At 34.4% G+C, this 20,720-nt stretch overlaps 1 protein-coding gene across 17 annotated transcripts in view; it reads left to right on the top strand.

Moving 5' to 3' along the window:
• Positions 1-20,720, top strand: part of BIRC6 (baculoviral IAP repeat containing 6) — a 223,946-nt gene that overhangs the window by 66,114 nt on the left and 137,112 nt on the right. For 10 of the 17 annotated variants that reach the window (XR_011504108.1, XR_011504109.1, XR_011504110.1 and 7 more), the window contains exons 11-22: positions 3,872-4,021; positions 6,528-6,753; positions 8,353-8,513; positions 9,540-9,671; positions 10,156-10,287; positions 12,373-12,551; positions 13,562-13,695; positions 14,206-14,367; positions 14,461-14,592; positions 15,235-15,332; positions 16,797-16,944; positions 17,815-17,948. Coding sequence is in view for 14 of the 17 variants with exons in the window: in XM_014854941.3 (XP_014710427.3) it covers positions 3,872-4,021; positions 6,528-6,753; positions 8,353-8,513; positions 9,540-9,671; positions 10,156-10,287; positions 12,373-12,551; positions 13,562-13,695; positions 14,206-14,367; positions 14,461-14,592; positions 15,235-15,332; positions 16,797-16,944; positions 17,815-17,948 (1,788 nt within the window). In the remaining 3 variants the exon portion in view is untranslated. The remainder of the gene's footprint in view (positions 1-3,871; positions 4,022-6,527; positions 6,754-8,352; positions 8,514-9,539; positions 9,672-10,155; positions 10,288-12,372; positions 12,552-13,561; positions 13,696-14,205; positions 14,368-14,460; positions 14,593-15,234; positions 15,333-16,796; positions 16,945-17,814; positions 17,949-20,720) is intronic. The other 7 variants (XM_070512297.1, XM_070512293.1, XM_014854939.3 and 4 more) reach the window with 2 other exon arrangements.

Genomic DNA, 20,720 nt, shown 5'->3' with positions numbered 1-20,720 from the left:
TCCATTTTACAGACAAGGAAACTGAGGGAAAAAGAGGTTAAGTAACTTGCCTAAGTCACAGAGCTAATAAATGACAGAGTCAGCATTCAAACCTGGGCAGTCTATCATCATAGCACTTAAACTACATTATACTGCCAGAATATAACAAAAGCAGAAGACTCCTACATTGGATTTTTTGGAAGCAGAAGACTCCTACATTGAAGTTAATAGAAGGATTAAAAAGTGAAAACAATTAAATTTGCCATAGGTCATCTAAAATGGAGCTAGGTTTGGAACCTCAGTGACCTGGTCCCAGGGCACATCTTTGTAAGATACTAGTAGTTTCCAGAAATACAGTCAAAGTTTATAATGATTTAAATTTTTTAATGATACGTGCTTTTGGCAACTCAGAGGAGAAATAATATTTAAATGATAAAATGTATTAATTTATTCTTCGAGTTTGGACAATGAAACATTCTAGGAAGTGATCTCATGTGATAGGGCGTTTATCCAAATGAATTGAAGGACAAGTAAAGCCTGAAAAGTTAACCACTTTGAAAATTATCCCCCAGTTCTTCAAGGTACATTTGAAAAGATGAGATTAACAATAAAGAGGAAAGAAAAGTTGATGTTTTAAAATGTATGCACGACACTCCATCAAGTACATGTAGGATTTTTGAAAAACGTTGTTGACTGTGGATCAAATGGATGTGACGCTGTCTTATGAGTATATTCAAATAGCATAAAACTCTTTTTCTCATAGAGAATCATTAAGTCTTTTGACAAAAATCTACAGTTAATGTTGTAAGTTAATTTTAAGTAGTAGTAATAATATACTAGAAGTAGATTCTATGCAGCAGTCTTTGAATAAAATTTGGAAATAGAGTATACACACACACACACACACACACGTATGCATATATATGAAACAAGGAAACAAGGTCCCTAGCGCTCACCCTGGCACCTGCCAGCCAATCCAGAGATGTTGGCCACTTCTCCGCAGCTGGGCCAGGTTGAGGAATGGAGGAATGGCAGCCTGTTCGGGCAGGCCACTGTTATCAAAGTTCATCAGGTGCTTTGGTGTCCTAAGTGTCCTGTTAGGTTCCAGAGTTCTGAAATAGTTAATTCCTGTCACTCTTCCTAGTTCAGTAGTTGCTGTGATGGAGCTACTGACCTCTAGAGCTTCCTACTCTTGCCGTTTGGCAAGACCTAACTATTGCCTGTGTTGATTTTTTTAAAATATATTTTTCTGTTATGTTCTTAGTGGTTTGATTCATCACAGTCTACTTCAGAATAATACTAGCTTAATTCTAGTAAAATATAGAAACTTTGCTCTAATCTTTGTTTCCTCCCATCTTTGTGCTACTGTTGTCTTATGTATTAATTTAGATAAGTTATAAATCCAACCAAAAAGTGTTACAGTTATTTTATACAATCTTTATCTTTTAAAAAAGTTAACAAAGAAATTAAAATACCATTTCTGGTACTCTGTTTATTCTTGTGAATTTGGTGTTGCTTTTTTTCATCTTGAAGGACTTGTCTGCTAGCAAAAAATTCTTTTAGTCTTTGTTTATCTGGAAATGTCTCTATTTCTTATTCATTTTTGAAGAAGAATATTTTTGACATAGAATTATTGGTTGACTGTTTCTGCATAGGTCATTCTGTTGCCTTCTTGCCTCTGTTGTTTCTGACAAGTCAGCTTTTAATTTGCACAGTAATTTCCATGTCTACGATGAGTCGTTTTTTTTTTTTTATTGAGTTATTGATAGGTTACAATCTTGTGAAATTTCAATTGTACATTAATGTTTGTCAGTCATGTTGTAGGTGCACCACTTCACCCTTTGTGCCCACCCCCCACCCCACCTTTCCCCTGGTATCCACTAAACTGTTCTTAGTCCATAATTTTAAATTCCTCATATGAGTGGAGTCATACACAGATTATCTTTCTCTCGCTGGCTTATTTCACTTAACGTAATTCTCTCAAGGTCCATACGATGAGTCGTTTTTAACTTGCTGCTTTCAAGATTTCCTTATTGACTTTGACTTAAAACAGTTTGACTGTAATGTATGTGCCTGTAGATCTCTTTGTATTTATGCTACCTGAGGTTCATTGAACTGATTAACTTTGTAGTGTAATGTTTTTCATCAAATTTGGGGAGGTTTTGCCTATTATTAACCAAATTGGTTAATTTCTTTTGATCTATTTTTATTTCATTGATTCCTTTTATTGCCATCTCAAATCTGCTTCGAGTTTCTCTAGTGAACTTTTCATTTTAGTTATTTTACTTTTCAACTCCAGGAATTCCCTTTTAGTCTTTTAAAATAATTTCTGTTCCTTTGTTGTGATTCTTTATTTGTTGACTCATTTTTGTCATTTGTTCCTTTAGTTCTTATACTTGGTTTCCTCTTATTCTATAAACGTATTTACAGTAGCTCCTTTGAAGTCTTTGCCAAATCTGAATCTGGGACACTCAGAAATATTTTTCATTGATTTTGTTTTTCTGGAGCATAGATCACTCTTTCTTTGCCTGTCTTATAATTTTCAATTTAATTCTGGACATTTTAAGTAACATTGTAGAAACTCTCGATTCTGATTTCTCCCTTTGGAGGTTGGTGTTGCTTTGTTCGTTTGGTAACCTACCTGGACTAAGTCTGTGAAATCGATTGCTTTTGCAGTATGCAGCGCTGCTGTTTCTCTTCAATTTTTTTTTCTGGGTTTTTATTTTTAAGGCTTGTTTCTTATTTATTGCCTCTGTGTCCACATAGCTTGGTATTCAGCCAAAGATTTTGATAAGTGGTTGTGCCCAAATACCTTAACCAGTATGGCTGTGTTCAGGTGTGCCCTGCTTTTCTTTATTTTTATTTTCTGTTGTGCCGTCCCAGGTCTCTTCTGCATAGGCATAGAGGCCTGGCCAGTTGACTGGGAGTTTGTGGATGGCTTGAGCCCCATCTGTTCTTTGCTGTACATGTGTACAACTTCTGATCAGTGTGGGGTATGTGGAAAGTTTACCAAGCCCCCTTTGTTTCTCTCACTTCTTGTAAAATCCTGGTTATTTCTAGTGCTTTGCTTGCCCCAGACAGGATCCTGACTTCAGGTAGCAGACAGAGTTGCTAGGCCTCCTTTTTGTTGCCCTTGAGCCACTTTAAACTGACAGCTCTCCAAGTTGCATGAGCCTCTTCTGGCAGTAGCGTGGAATCTGCTGGTTTTCATGGCTTGCCCCACTCTGGATGAATGACAGTTTTGTCTATCTTTATAGTTGCTTTTCAGGAAGAAGATTTGTTGTCCACCTTATTCTGTCATGCCAGAAGTGAATCTCCAAGTATTCTTGTTAGAATATACTTTAACCATTGACTTTTTTTTGGTCTTAAATATTTGCTAAGTTTGCTTTCCAGTTTTTTTCTGTGATAGAGGTATGAAAAATAGAAATTCAATTTGATTTCATTTCATTGTGAATGCTTCAAAGAATTAAGAATCTTTGTTCAGTTTTGTTACTTTTGGTATTAAGAGATTGGACTCTGGATCCTAATATAGCTAGTGCATCAGTTTCCTCATCTGTAAAGTGGCCATGATAATAGTTCTCAAGAGTTTTTGTGAAGACTAAATGAATTAACTTAAGCATTTAAAATAGTATCTTACACATAGTACTAGATAAATAACTATTTTCACATAAGTTTATGTATTTGCCATTTTCTTCATTAAATTTAATTTTCAGTTTGCAGTTCCTTGGCATTTAAATTTCTAAATTCTTGGAGATATATTACTTTGGTAGCCCTTTTCATCTGCCTATTGAGTGATATTAAAATACATCAAGTTTCTTAACTAAGTAGTGTGCACCTGTATGTTTATCCATTTTCCATGTACCTATGTTGATAGAATTTTCCTACCCTGTAGGTGGTGAGCTTCATTTTCTCCAAATTGGAGGAACCTGTGATGATATTGATGAAGCTGATATACTAGTGGATGGGTCTCTTTCTAAAGGAATAGAACCATCTTTAGAGGGTTCCAAACCTTTATCAAACCCTTCAAGTCCTGGCATTTCAGGTATGATATTAAGTTTTTAAATGATTTTTTAAAAATGCAAATTCTTGGGGCTGGCCCTGTGACCTAGTGGTTAAGTTTGGCGAGTTCAGCTTCAGTGGCCCAAACTTGGTTCCTGGGTGTGGACCTACACCCACTTGTCAGTGGCTGTGCTGTGTTGGCGACCCACGTACAAAATAGGGGAAGATTGGCACAGATGTTAGCTCGGGGCGAACCTTCCTCAAGCACAAAGAGGAAGATTGGCAATAAATGTTAGCTCAGGTGACTCTTCCTCAGCAAAATAAAACAAATTCTTGTGATGTTCAAAATTTTCTGAGTCTTGTTTAATCTTAAACATATTTCAGTTTTACAGTCAACTATTGGTTTCTTTCTGGAGGGAATACATTTCCTTGTTGACGTTCTTTTACCAGGCTTGTTTTTGTGTATTATTTTTCCAGTAGTTGGAAAATGTTATCAACATTAAAATAAGAAATAGTTCTCAACCTGTGATAGGTTGATCAGTATTGGTGACATCACCCAACAGGTACAAACATTATTTTAGTCATTAAGGAGCTTTTCTTCTAATTAGGGAGGCAAAAAACATTTGAAAGAGAGAAGAGTTCATTAAGTAAGTGTAAAGTGAGTGGAATGGTTAATATTACTACTGGAATTGAAAAGCTGAAAAAATATTCTCTCCCTGAGGTGGTATATTCAGGCCCTCAGTGCCCCATTGTGAACCTTTAGTAAGTTTGTTTTTGTTTGTTGTTTTTGCCTTTTCTCTCATCCATTTTCTACGCTGCCCTTCAGAACTATTTTTTCAAAGAAAGTAATGTTAGCACATTACTCCTGCTTAAAAATCTTTATTTGCTTTTTGAACTTTTATGAAATAACTCTAGTCTTCTTAATCTCCGGTTACAGTAAACTTTTCATGATTTCTTAAGTGTGTCATTCAGTTTCATGCTCTTCACATGTTACGGTAAGCTCTCTTTCCCCACCCTTTACGCTACAGTTAGTCCTTTTGTTCTTCCGTTGCACTGTTACGTTTTATTCTTCGCACTTACCACATTTATTCTCCAAACCCAGCATTTAAAAGAAGTTTAGTAAATCTTTGATGAAAAGTGTGTTTAAACTCAGATGTATTCCCAATGGGAATAATGCATACAGTTGATATTTGATCTTTATGGACTCTTATATTTGGGCATTTGATCGTTCTTTTTTGCACCAAAGGCAAACTTTTAGTGATTGCTAGTATAATATATGTTAACTTTAGTGATTACTAGGAGGATATATGGTAGTCTTCACTCCTTTGTATCTCAGAGTTTCTCAGCCTCAGCACTATGGACATTTTGGACTAGATAATTCTTTGTTGTGAGAGGACTGTCCTGTGCTATATTAGCAGCATCTCTGGCTTCTGCCTGTAGGTTCCAGTAGTGCCCACAATCGCCCCTATCCAAATGGCCTTTGGGAGGCAAGATTCTTCCCTGGTTGAGATAAACTGACTCATGTCTCTTGCTATATATAATTAGTCATGACTTATTTATCTTGATTAACTATACAGCTTGGTTTAAAAAGCTAATATAGTGAATTTTTTTCATGTTTTATAAGTTATTGGCATAAGAATTTTCTTATTAAGTCTGTAAAAATACTATTTAGTAAAGATGATTCAGGTTAGAAAGAAGTGAATAATATAAAGAAGGAACGTTGATATGTTGTTAATGTTTTCAAATAATATTTGATACAGTTTAAGTCAGTTTCAAAAGCTCTAAGCTTTGAGGAAAAAATGTGGTTTGAAGTATATTTGTAATTTATAGAACTTGGTTTAAATTTTCTTTGGGAAAATATTCTAAACCTATCAGGTTTCATATTTTAGTCTTTTTTAAAACTAATTTTTGTTAATTAGAAAAGAACAATAATCTTCCAAGTTTAATGTTAGACATTTTGCAGATGTGCATACATATATTTATAAAAGAAAAGTAATCTCTCTGAAGCAGATTGTTACTCTTAAAATAGTGGTATGTATACAAGATATTCTTAACTACCACAGAAATGGAAAAAATACTGATTAAACTTTTGGTTTGTATCATTTGCCATCAAAATAGCTTTGACTTTTTAAAAATTACTTTTTTGTAAAGTAAAAAGGAGCAGACATTATGTGCTTGCTGATGTTTAGCATTTTGTTTTGTAAACAACAAAGTGTGAAAGTTAATTATTGATCTGATGTAAATTTAGCTTGCATTTCAGCACCGCTGCTTTTGTTGCCCTTATTAACCTGAGGCTAGTTAGAGCTCAGTCAGGGCTCTTCTAACAGGTTGAGATTGGATTTCTCCAATAATGAGTACCCTCTCTATAATTTAAAATATTCAAGATGGATTTTTCTTATGGCTATTATGTAGTCACTGCTGGTTACTCTAGTTACATATAGTTATGAATTTTTAGGATATTTGGCAAGTGTTGCAATTGCCTAGACAAAAAACTTGGATTAAAACTTTTTTTAAAACCTATTTCTAATTCTGCATTCACTCTTGTTAAGGAGTTGATTTATTGGTGGACCAGCCGTTCACCCTTGACATCTTGACATCTCTTGTGGAGCTAACCCGCTTTGAGACTTTGACTCCACGGTTTTCAGCTACTGTTCCTCCATGCTGGGTAGAAGTTCAACAAGAACAGCAACAAAGAAGGCATCCTCAGCATTTGCATCAGCAACATCACGGAGATGCTGCTCAGCATACTAGAACTTGGAAACTACAGACTGACAGGTAAAACATTCTTCCAAGGTATTTCATTTTAAGTCCAAATTACATATTTGTTCGAGGCAATATAGAATTATTAGACATATTACTGTTTGTTTTAACTTTTGCATATTAATGACTTTGTTCTTTTCATTTGTTGCCTTAATTTTGGAAATTCCTATATTCTTATTCTTAGTCGAGGGATAAAATACCGAGAGTAATCTACCATTGCGATTAGTTTGCTCACTTAATCCACAAATTTATTTAACAGATATTTAAATGCTTGTTTTGTGCAAGCACTCTTATAGGCACTAGTAATATGGCTTTTGTGAAATTTACATTCTAGTGAGGATAGAGAGACAGTAAGATATCTACTATGTCCTATAGTCATAAAAGCTATGAAATAAGTTAAAACAGTATGGTGATAGAGTAGTTGTTGGGTGTGTACATGTGTGTCAGAGTGAGAGAAAGAGAGAAAATGTGTGTAATGTTTTTTATATAAGGGGCCTGAGAAAGGCCTCTATGAAGATATTAGTTCAAAAGCAATAGCAAATACAAAGACCCTGAGGAGTATGTTGTACGAATTCTAGCAAGAGCAGGAAGACCAGTGTTGTTGGAGTGCAGTGAACGTAAGGGAGAGTGGTAGGAGGTGAGGTCAAAAGAGGTAGCTGGTAGCCAGATCATGAATGTCTTTATAGGCCATAGTGAGACTTTTATGCTGGGAGAGATGGGGAAATGTTAGAGGCTTTTTGAACATAGGAATGATGTGATAAAGTTTATATATTAGATTGTCTGATACAGTAAGACTACTGTGTTGACAGTAGATTCTGAATAGTGGTTGTGTGTGTGTTAGGGAGGCAGTGATAGAAGTGAGGATTCTAATTTAGATGCTATTTCGGTAATGCGGGTGAAAAGGTATTGGTAGCTTGGACCATGGTGATAGTTGATGGAGGCAGTGAAAAGAGTGGTTAGATTCTGGATGTAATTTGGAGGCAGGAGGAACAGTACATGCTGATGTATTGAACATCTGGAATGAGAGAGAAGAGTCAAGGATGACTCTGAGGTTTTGGATTGAACTAATTGAAAAATGGAATTTGTTTACAGAGATTGGAGTTGGTAATCAAGAAGTGTGGATTTATTTCTGGTAAATTTGAGATACCTGGTAGGCTTTTGGATATGAGCCTGGAATTTAGTGGAGGAGTATGGTTTGGTGATTTTTATTTTTTAGCATATATATAGAATTTAAAATCAGAGAATGAACATGTATTAAGAAATACTTGAAGAAGTTCTTGTTTCAAAGTGCAGATTCCTGGGACCCCACTCCTGGATTTAGGATGAGGCCCAGAAATCTGCACTTAATTCTGATGCACAATAGTCCACACTGTGAGGAACAAGGATATACTGGGATGTACAGTTCCCAAGGCAGGTGTAGATTCCTAAGGTAAGATCATTCATTGCTCTAAGTTTAACCGGTACATAGAGAGTTGCTTATCTTCTCACCTGATCCCATTGAGAAGCATTAAGTTTGGTTGGAGACTGCAAACCGAAGATGAATATTAATGATAATGTGGTTATGGCTGAAGAAATATTATTGCTTTATTTAGCATTTTTCCTCTTATTTGACAGCAACAGCTGGGATGAACATGTATTTGAATTGGTTCTACCTAAAGCTTGTATGGTTGGACATGTGGACTTCAAATTCGTTTTGAACTCAAACATCACCAATATTCCACATATACAAGTGACACTGCTGAAAAATAAAGCTCCAGGCTTAGGGAAAGTCAATGGTAAGAATGGATCAAAATTTATATTTGAAGGTTTTATCTTGTAGTTGGTTTCTTAAAAAAACTAATTTTCAACTTGGCTGTCTAGGTTTGACGTCCCTCCTTGTCCCTCTACCCCCATGCTATTTTTCTGCTCCACTTTTTGTGGTTTTATCTAGAAAAGTTAATCCAGAGAACATTTCAGAGCTTTTCAGTAACTCAGTATTATTCAGAATTGCATAAACTTGAATAATTTAGTTATGCTTTTTGGGAAATGCATTTAGTTCCCTTGTGCATTAGTTTCACTCAGCATTACTAGGCTTATGCATTTCTCTTCCTAAGATGCGACTTGACTGGGAAAAGAACTTTATTATGGAAGTCATATATTCTTTTAAGGTTATTAGTAAAAGCCAACCTTTCATTGTAATGCCAGAAATGTATCCATCTTTATTTATCTTTCTTAGAAGTTCAGAATTTGATATATTTAGTTATTAAAATAGATTGTACACATTTAGCATAGTGGGAAGTAGATGTTATTTTTTCAATTTCTTCTTCTTAATAGGTTAATTTAAAAGGTGAGGGATAATTTCAGAGTAAAATGATTACACACCAGGGGTTAAAACATTGAAACCTGAAAAATTTTCTGTTTCAAAAATTTATATGTACGTGTTTGTGTGTATATATGTGTATTTGTGTGTGTGTGTGTGTGTGTATTCTTTTGAATCCTGACAGATTCTGATTTAACTGGGTCTAGGACTTAGGCATTAGTATTTTTAAAACTCTGCAGGTACTGTGCAGCCTAGGGTAATTAGTTTTAGTTTCGTTGTCAGCAAATTATTTCTTCAGCTGAATATTTCAGTACCATTGAAAGAGAGAAGAGAGTATGAAACAATTAATTGAATCAGTTTTCTTCCGTTCCTGACAAGCATTTTATAGCATCCGTGATGAAAATCACAGTAGTTCCCAGTTTAACAGAAAATTTTAGAATTTTAGGCACATAAATCATTGATAATAAGCAAAATTAAGTTTACTAATATTTTTATCCTCTAGAAACAGCAGTAGATAGGCAGATCACCTTTCCTTTGTCTCCAGCTCTTAACATTGAAGTGGAACAAAATGGGAAACCGTCCCTGGTTGATTTGAATGAAGAATTGCAGCACATGGATGTAGAGGAATCACAGTGTGAGTTAAATTACAGAGCTGTTGTCCATGACAGTAAAGGAGTAGTGGTCCAAATGCATCATGTTGGGCAAAGATTTCCTTATGGCTTGCAAAAGCTTCGTTTTAAGAACACGATTAAAAAATAACCTATAATTCTGCTTTGGCAATGTGCTTTAACTTTCAGCTCATCTTTGTGAACACAGCTGCGCTAATACTCGCATTCGTGTTTTTTACTTTCTTGGGATTTGAAATCATGTCATGGTTTTATAATTTTTTTTTGAAAATCAAGGTGAATGTAAATAATATGGGAATGGAAAACAACATAATATATCAGATAATTGATTATACTTCCTTAGCATGATAGTGAATTCTTATCGGAACACGTTCTAAGTATGGTATTTTGTGTGGTGGTATTATATGTAAATGGGATGGATATTTGCTTATTAAATATTACATTTTAAATTACAAACTAATTTAAAAGAAAAATGTTTATTTTTCTTTTTAGGTCTTAGATTATGTCCATTTTTAGAAGATCATAAAGAAGACATTCTATGTGGGCCAGTATGGCTTGCTAGTGGCCTTGATCTATCAGGGCATGCTGGGATGTTGACGTTAACAAGCCCTAAACTTGTTAAAGGTGATGTAACATATTTTACAAAAGCAGAATAAATAACGCACAATTGTAAAAATAGATTTTTTTTTTTAAACTGATCTCAAAAGAGTAAGATGTTGTTTTCCTTGGGACTTTCATCAGTTTCTTGGTAGCTGAGGTCATTTCCTCTCATAAGTGAATACATTGTTATGTAAAACTTCTGATCCTACTTTCTGTGTCTTGGAGGTTTAAGTGTTTTTTGAAAAAGCATAAAGAAAATGAATACGGGTAACTTAGTATGACATAACAGAACTCTTCCAGGTAACCAGACGTCACATTCTGGCATGTTTCCCTTTCCCATCAATTTAGAGTCCTGTGTATTCAGAGAGTGTTTGTTGTGTATTATTATAATATCTTCTCTTAAGACGCTTTTTATAGGAGAGTTTTAGTACTATCAGATACGATGAATTGAGTGTCTCAGATACACACAAATTATAACTAATGTATATTAAAATAATTGGGTGTTATATAGGTAATAAATATTGCAGTAGAGGACATTTATTTCAGCTTTTGTATCCCAGGGATGAATAAAAACCGCCAACAAACAAGACACCTAGCTTGATTTTTAAAGTAAATTTGGAGGTGGGGGTGGGGTGTGGAGATCTTTCTCTAAACCAAGAAAATATCTGACCACCTAAATAACAACTATTTTAATTTGTGTACATTCCCTTCATAATGTTTATTCCCATTCACACATTTGCCTTTAGTTACACACATAGTATATATACAAATTTTAACACGCTCCATTGACTACATCTCATTCATTCATTAAGTTTATGAGACCCTGTGACGTTTAGGCCACATACTGGGATACAGTGTTGAGCAACACTAATAAAATCTCTTCTCTCATATTGCTGAGAGTGTAACTTAGTTTTGTGGAATGAGAGTGTGAAACCTAAATTTTTACATGAAAATTAGAATGTTGGCTTTGACAAAATGGTGGATGGAATTATATGACTTATTTCGAAAGACTCAATGAAGTAAAAATGTGAATTTTCCTAGAATTTACTGAGAGTAATTATTTTTGTCATTAAATTCCCAAAAAATCTTTGCAACTGGAGAAAAAGATTGCTAAATTTTTATGGTAGAATAAAAGGATGATACAAGCCAAAGAAATTTTCAAGAAGAAGATTGAGAAGGGGAAGGGTCTTATGAGATACTAGAACATAGAATAATGCAGCAATAAGAAGAGTGTTAACAGTGCAGTGCTCGCATAGTAGGCAGGTGCATCAGTGGAACACAACAAGAGTAGCTTTTGTAACCACAGAAAGATTTAATGCCTCCTTAGGCAACACATTGGTGGTTTGCTGGTGGGTGTATTAATTTGAGGGTATTTTGACAATATTTTAACTTATAGGCTTTATAGTATGATCTCAATTTAGTTAAAACAAGAGAAAACATAAGTTACTGATAATACCAGTATTTACTGAGTGCTTCCTTTGTGCTAGGCACAGTTATGTGTTTTAATTACCTTTAAGGTAGATACTATTATTATTCTTATTATACATTTAAGGAAACTGAACCATGGAGAGGTTAATTTGTCACATGCCTAATAAATGGTAGAGCCATTATGCAAACCCACGTAGTGACTCCAAACCCTGTGCTTTTCACCTGTTAATACTATAATGCTTATGTGTATGTGTGCATGCACATGTGTCTATATGCATGCATAAAAAGACTGGAGGGGGATATACATAATGATATCATCATTATCTATGGGTGGTGCCTTAATGACAGTTTTTTCTTTGTGTTTATCTGTAGTTGACAAAATTTCTGTTATTAAAATAGATAACTTCACTGATTGGGGAAAAGTATGCCAAATGTTTATAACAATTAGTCAAAATTTTGTGTCTTATGCTGTTCATATAAGCCCTGTGCTTTTTGTCCTTTTGCTATCAACATACGAAAGTTATTCAACCATATTATATGCAAACAGTGTGATTTAAAAATTCTGGCCAAATGTATTTTTCTTTTTGTGGAGTTAATTATGTAATTTGCTTACTGAAGATGAAAAACAGTTTGCTTTTTTGATGATTCAATTATTAATCGCTTTCTACGCCACTCTTCTAGGTATGGCAGGAGGAAAATATCGTTCATTTTTAATCCATGTCAAGGCAGTGAATGAAAGAGGAACAGATGAAATCTGTAATGGTGGTATACGTCCTGTAGTAAGACTTCCATCCCTAAAACACCAGAGTAACAAGGGTTATTCACTTGCTTCCCTCTTGGCAAAAGTTGCAGCAGGCAAGGTATGAAACTGTCATTTTGAACTATAACAATGCTGTTCTAAACATCATGGGTGAGATTCGACACAGTATTGGAAGTAGTGTGACCCTCCATTGATTTTTCAATAGACACTTAGTTTGTATTTTTTCTTCTCGGTGACTTAAAAAATATAATTAAGAAGAAAATATTTTAAGTTAACTTCAAGCAAACTAGCTTTTATAAAGTATACTCAGTAGGGAGTAATTGTTAGCAGGTACTTCCTTTTATAATTATTTTAGACTGTAATACTTATTTCCTCAGGCGTGAAAGTTTGTTTCTATGCCCTCCTCTGGTAACTCAACATTATTATTATTTTTTTTTTTGGTAAACATTTGGGAGATGCAGGAGGAGAAGTTGGGGCATGATTTTAGAGATATATCCTGATTTTCATGGTGCATTGTCTACAACTAGCTATGTATCACGCAGAGACTTCTTCATAATTGTCTGATCTTGGATTTTTCTGAACTCTGGAGATTTTGTTTCTCTGTCATCCTTATTCATAGGCAGTGTTAGCAATATCAGTAACACCAGTCATCTTATATTTGTCTAGGTCTTCTAATTTTTCAAGGACTTCTGTGTACTTTATCTGATTTAATTCTCAAAATAACTCAGAGGTAGGCAGAGCAGATGCTATTATTATCTCCATTTTTCATATTGAAAGCAAGTGAACCTTAGATATTGGGGAGCTGGCATATTTCACATAGCTTATAAGTGCTGTAGTTGGGACTTAGGCTCAGGACCTTGGTTTATAATCTTTAATCATTGGGTTATTGCCTTTAAAAAAAGTGACTATGTCTTTCTTTATTCCCGAATTATAATTCTGGGGAAAATTAATCCCTTCCTGAATATGAGGGTAAAAGCTGTCATTTTAATATGAGGTTTATGTTTTGATAGTCATAATTCACTTATTTTCCTTCATTTGGAAACTTTAACAGTAAATAATTTTTTAGTTTCATTTGTTTGTTGATTCAATTATTTATTTTTGTATGTTTAGGAAAAGTCATCTAATGTTAAGAATGAAAATGCAAGTGGCACCCGTAAATCTGAGAACCTCCGGGGCTGTGACTTACTTCAGGAGGTCTCAGTCACCATTCGAAGATTTAAGAAAACGTCAATTTCTAAGGAAAGGTAACCTCATTTCCTTCTACTATTATTATAGTAATAAAAGTACAAAAGAAGAATTCTAATAAACATTCCAACACAAAATTTTAAAATCTTTTACTTGAAAATTTTTGTTTCCTTTCCGTTTCTCTTAAGAATTTATAATCTCAATGAGGGTATGAATTGTCTTTTTGCTTCATTGATTTATCCCTGCTGTCTGTACAGTGCTTGTTATATACCAGGAATACAATATTTGTAGAAAAGGGAAGAATTAAATATAATTTATTATTGTAAACTTCATTTCTTTTGAGACTTTTTACATGCCAAGTGTTACTTATATGCTATTTTAAATCTTTTAATACCATAACGTTAAATTGAAAGATGAACATTCCATTGTAACATTTAATTTTCATAATTTTTAAAAAAATTGTGGTATTCGTGATTTAAAATGAGACGTTATATGACCAAGTAGATTGTGATAACTTTAGTCTAACTGTTCTATTTTGGTTGTTAATGTGTTCATATTTTCTTTTGTAGAGTGCAACGATGTGCCATGTTACAGTTTTCAGAATTTCATGAGAAGCTTCTTAATACTCTTTGTAGAAAAGTAGATGATGGTCAAATCACAGAACATGGTCAGAGCCTAGTGTTGGATATTCTCTGTTGGTTAGCTGGAGTGCATTCAAATGGACCTGGAAGGTTAATAAGATTTTACTTACCACTGAGGAATACGCTTTGGATGTTATAATTAGAAGTTCAAGATGAGTCTAAATGTCTGATATTGTTTTGCAGCTCAAAGGAAGGAAATGAGAGCCTGCTTTCAAAAACACGAAAATGTCTTTCAGACATCGTACGCGTTTGCTTCTTTGAGGCAGGACGAAGCATAGCCCATAAGTGTGCCCGATTTTTAGCCTTGTGCATCAGGTTGGTTTTTTTATGTTGAAAGCATACTTAATAGGTGCATCTGCAATTTGGCAGGTAATACCTTGCCTATAGTGTAATTTGATCCTTGTTGAATGTATATAACTTGAGAACTTTCAAAAGTTGATGAGGGTTATTGAGATTCTGAGAAAGAATTTTGGGTTTTTAGGGCAAAATGTCATGTAAATAAATCTGTTAATAAAAGAAGTCTACTGGCCTTCTCTGCCTATTGGTAGCGATTTGGGGAATTTGTTAAGGGGAACGGTCTTCCTCTTTCAAATCTACTCTCCCTGGTTGTCTTTGGATTGTTCACCTGAGGGCTGTTTTGCTATGGGATAAAAATCTTACCAGGCTTATTTGTAATATTGTACACATCATTTTCTCAAACTATCTAGGAAGTGTTTAAGTGCTAATAGTCAGTATCGACTGTACCTGCTTTATTAGCCCTTTTCGGTACAGAGAGTGGTTTTAATGCATAAGAAAACAGTTACAAAGACCCTTAGTAATCAGTCCTTCCTGTCTTTCTGCATGTTTATGGGGCTTATGAAAACATTTTTAAGATGTTTTAAAGTACTACACCATGTTTAGGGTTGAATTTTGACCTAGAGTAATGTATTTAAGATTTTTCTTTTAAAATTTTTCCAGTAATGGCAAATGTGACCCATGTCAACCAGGATTTGGATCTGTTCTGTTGAAGGCCTTACTTGATAATATGTCCTTTTTACCTGCAGCAGCAACTGGTGGTATGTGAAATTAGTTCAATCACAAATAACTGTAGTCTTAGGAAATATCTCACAGTATATTTAGGATTATTTAGTAACTACTTTTCTCAATTAGTCCTCTTTTTTTCCTGTGCTTATCTGATTTTTAAGGGGTTGATAAATTGGGATTGGGTTGGTAGATACTCTGTTCGGTAATAGTCCTAGAAAAAAGTTAGTGGGAGACTTAAGTAAATACCAAGTTATCTCAATTCATACATTTTCTGTACTTCATTAAAATCATTGAGTTGTTTGGTTGTTTACTGACTGTAGATCAGATGTTATGAACGAAAATGCCAATAAATGCCAGAGAGATGATGTAAATAAGTAAAATCGTCCATGCACATACTGTGAGTGATTGGTAGGGACTATGGCAAAGTGGAATTCTCTAAAAGGGGCCAGTGGATTTGTTTCAGCACCCGAAGACTGTGGAAATGCCATTCAAGAATGAATGTAGTTATCAAATAGGAATTGACAAAGAATCCCCTAAAATAGCACATATATTAGGTAACGAAGATTTAAAAAATATTTTTAATGTTTTGTGCTGTTACTATGAAGGGCTACTGATTTACCCTTTTAAACTTAATGTTAATTTTTGGTAGACTTTTCTCTCTGCCTTTTGTTTTATCAATAACCAACGCATTCAACAAGTTATCTCAATGAGAGAAGCACATTTCACAAGTATTTGGTCTTTGTGGAATACCAGGAAAGAAGTTTGCTCAAAGTTGGTTGGTAGATGGCTGTTTTATCAATATCTTAATTTAGATAGTCTGTTTATGTTTACCTTGAACATACATAGGATAGAAAACTATTAACTCTATATTTTATAGAGTAGGATGTTTTGGACTTGGTTTGCTCACTTTTAGTCTCTGGTGTTTAAAACAGTTTCTTGAGGATAGTATTAGGGGTAGGATGCTTAAATTCTGGGGTATACTTAGTAGTTAGATTTCTTAACTTTTATGAGAGTCTTAAAATACGTCACCATGATCATGTTTTAAGCTGTGTTGATCTGTATCTAACTGGCAGTATAGAATAACTATACTCCCTTTACAAGCTAAAGTGTGTTATTTATAACTCACCGCTATCCATTGCTTTTGAAAATTTTAGTACAGAGAAAAGTATTTCAGGAAGGATGACTTAAAGGACCTGGCATATCTCTGCTTTCCCAGGTATTCTGAAATGTCCCTTAAAGTCATTTCACATTACCGAAAACCTAAACAGCTAGGTAGACTTGATACATTTCTCAAAAAATGTGTTTGAAGTTTTGTCAGTGTCCTCTTAGAGTCCTCCAAGGAGTTGGTCCTTCTTTGTAAGTTGTCTTTAAAGATTTTCTTTTCTGAAAATCTTTCTAGGAGAAGGGGACATACTGATAAATAGATAATCTGAAGTTCTCTTTGTTAGAGAAAAGTGAGGGAAACAAACATTGATTGTTGGTTTTCTTCTTTTCAGGTTCTGTCTACTGGTATTTTGTCTTACTGAATTATGTTAAAGATGAAGATTTGGCTGGGTGCAGTACGGCTTGTGCATCTTTGCTTACTGCTGTGTCTAGACAATTACAGGACAGGCTAACACCAATGGAGGCTTTGCTTCAGACAAGGTATTTTAATATATGTAGTGCCTAATTCTGCACCTTTCTGGTTATGTTACCATCTTGGCCCAAAACTATTATTATATATATTTGCTTAAAAACTGTTTTTCTTGCAAAAATATATTTAATTTATGCTTAGCTTTTTTCCGAATGATATTAGCCTGAGGTTTTCTTTTCCCCTATTTTCTCTGAAATTATTTTTTTTAACAATTTGGAAGTCCTGAAGATAGTTATTCAGAGGACTAATTATACTAAAGTACTTAAAAGTGATATTTCTTGCTAATGGAAGAAGCATTTAAGGTAATTTGTTTCTCTATTGTTAAAACTTTGTAGGTGGAATTAGGTAAATCACTTATTACCCTTAACTAGTATTCTTCATCTGCTGGTTCATTTTCTAAAATTTAAACATAATGGAGTAAGAAATATCTAAAGGTTAGATTTGAGTACTTCTCTGATCTTCAGTATTTGAAGTAGACTATTCTTTTCTTTAACACAGTTGATTTTGTAATCTTTTTTTTAGATTAGAAATCTTGATTTCAGTGAAATTTTACTCAAAGCCTGTGTACTTTCTGCTGAGTCAGTGTAATGATTGAGGTAAACGAGGGATGCCCGGGATGCCTGATAGCTCTTCCTTGCTTCAGTCTGCAGAGGAAGATTCAGTGTTGCTTCATTAGCTACCAGCTTATTGGAGTCACATTTGTTGAGTCTTTGGACCATGCCTTTTGGAATTTAGATTTGCAGTGAACACAGTTGAGATTCACTGAATTTAATGGTCTCCTTCTGCCCTGTGTCAAACTGCTTTTTAAAACTAAGTAAACAGATAATTTGTTAATTAGATGGCTGACAGGAAAATTATTAGGATATTATTTTATTTTTCAGATATGGATTATATAGCTCACCATTTGATCCAGTCCTCTTTGATTTGGAGATGAGTGGCTCTTCTTGTAAAAATGTATACAACAGCAGCATTGGTGTCCAGTCAGATGAAATCGATTTATCGGATGTCCTTTCAGGTAGTAACTTCTTTTATTGAAGGAATTTCTGAATTTTATATCTTGGGTTTAAGCTACCATTGACTTGAATAGATTATAATTACTACATTCGGTCATTAAAAAGTAAAATTCTTTAGAACTTAACTGTAACATCTGAAACATTAGACTGTTTGCCTTTATTTCTTAACTCCCTCCTCAAAAACTATTAGTTATTGGGGCTGGCCCCGTTGCCGAGTGGTGAAGTTCACGCACTCCGCTATGGTAGCCCAGGGTTTCTCTGGTTTGGATCCTGGGTGCGGACTTGGCACCACTTATCAGGCCACGTTGAGGCAGCGTCCCACATACTACAACTAGAAGGACCCACAACTAAAATATACAACTATATACTGGGGGTATTTGGGGAGAAAAAAGCAGAAAGAAAAAAACAAGAAGATTGGCAACAGTTGTTAGCTCAGGTGCCAGTCTTTTAAAAAAAAAAGTTATTTTTGAAAGGGTTGTGAATTTATTTTTTTGTTTGATTTTTATGTTTTATTGCATGTTAGTCTGACTTTAATGCTCATAAGAGACTATTTAAACTTTATTTGTTGTAGCCTTTTCACTTTTATTTGGTATGCCTTTGCTGTCCATAAAATCAAAGAACATTATTTCGTATTTCAAAAAATAAAATTAATATATACTTAATAAGCAAAGATGCAGAAAGAAAAATAATTTTCTGCATCTACTATTACACTTTCCTGAGGCAAACTTTGTACACAGTGTTGCATGTATCCTTATATACATTTCTGAAGAATATGCTTTTAGGATCGAACATACAACACTATTTGTATAATCTTTTCAAGTGCTAGAATTTGGTTTATCTAGTTTTGTTAGATAAAGTGATGACCGTTTTATTTTTCCTTTTGTCGTACTGAACTTACTGCAAATGTTATGAGTAAACCAAAATGTCAGAAAATTTATTTGTAAACATATTAATTACTACATTAAAAAGTAAATTTGAGGAGTTAGTCTCAGTTTTGTTTGTGTTAAAGTAAATTATGAATTGTGAAAAAAGCAAAAGAGGAAAATCAAATATAGAAATATACGTAAAATGTAAAATGCCTCAACTCCAACCCCTCCACCCTCTTAGATTACCTTTGTTAACAGTATGTTTAGCCATTTAGTCTTGCTTGTTACACATGTTCATGAACGTTTTTAATGAAAGAGATCATACTATACTTACTGATCTGTTACTTGCCTTTTAGTGACTTACGCTGTCTTGGGTATATGTGTTATTTCGTCTGTTTGATGACATAGACTTTATGCCAATCTCTCTCTATCCAAGTGACATCAATTTATGAGTAGAACTCAGAGGAGAGATTAGGACTAGGTATGTAGAAGCCTTCCGTATACCTTAGGATACAATGAGATCTATTATGGAGAGAGTGTAAGGGGAAGACCATAAAGCTCAGGCCAAGCAGACAGTTAAATTACAAGAGCAGGCACACTCAGTATAGAAGATTCAGAAGCAGGGACTTAGAAATCATGATGTAAGTCTTCATATGAATGTCTCATCATTTTATTCTTCACCCTTAGTTCTTTTACAGCATTCCTTTTCTCAGTTAATGGCATCAGTGACACAAAACAAATCTGAAGGTCATCATTGATACCTCTGTCTTTCTTATCTTTCACATTCAGGCTCTCAACAGGTCCTGTCTATTTTTTTACCTATGTATATTTCATATCTGCCTAACTGTCTTACGTCCCATGATCACATGATGATAGTCTAAGCCACAGTCTTCTTGAAGCTAGACTACAATAATAGCTTTCTAACTGGTTTTTCTGCATCTGTTCATGCCTTGCCTCAGTACATTCTCCACATTGCAATGAGTGCTACCAGTTTTGAATGCAAACCCCATTGTTTTGCCTCTCTCCTTAAAATACTTTTCGTGTTTTCCATTACTCTGCAGTCTAAAGTCTCCAATATAGCATATAAAGTCTTCTATGATCTTGTCTCTCTTTACCTTGCCACTATTAGTATCCTTTCTCTGGCCGAGTGATTCTCAAAGTGTGGTCCATTGACCAGCTCAGGGTTTCTAAGCTCCTTTCAGGCAGTCCATAGGTCAACTGTTTTCATGATAGAGCAGTGTTGTTTGCCTATTCCACTGCATTGACATTTGTACTGATTGTGCAAAAGCTTGATGTTCTTCACTACACACTTAGAATAAAAAATATATCATTTTCACTTAGAAATGTCCTTGATGAAGTAGTAAAAATTGTGAATTTTATTAAATTTTGAACCCATGAGTATGAGATGGGAAATATGCATACTGAAGAACCATGGTTGTTTCAAGGAAATGCTCTCATGCAGTTGTTTGAGTTATAGGCCGAACTCATTGCTTATTTCATGGTACACCATTTTTATTTGCAAGAATCACTGGCAGGCAAAATATGTTTAGCAGACTTAATTATTTGGTAGGTATTGTCTCAAAAATGAACTTAAAAATGCCTGTCACTGTCTATCCAATTGATAGTGTTTATTGCCGATGTTGTAAGTAGTTTTAAGCAAAGGCTAGAATTTTGGAAAACTTGTATCCTCTATCGTGCACTTGACAGCTTCCCAATATGTACATAAAGACTTTCTTGATGGGCTACGATGATATTAGTGAATGGCATTTTCTGATATTATATAATGGAATGTGTTAACATTTGGAAGATCTGTATACAGTGGTAAACCAATATTTTCTAAATGATCAGTGCATGATGTTTCAATATCATGCATGTTTCAACATCATGCATAGGTACAAGATTCCTTAA

Source organism: Equus asinus, chromosome 6 (assembly GCF_041296235.1).
Source record: "Equus asinus isolate D_3611 breed Donkey chromosome 6, EquAss-T2T_v2, whole genome shotgun sequence".
NCBI lineage: Eukaryota > Metazoa > Chordata > Mammalia > Perissodactyla > Equidae > Equus > Equus asinus.
The sequence above is the reverse complement of the archived record's forward strand: the minus strand, read 5'-3'. Positions and strand labels throughout refer to the sequence as shown.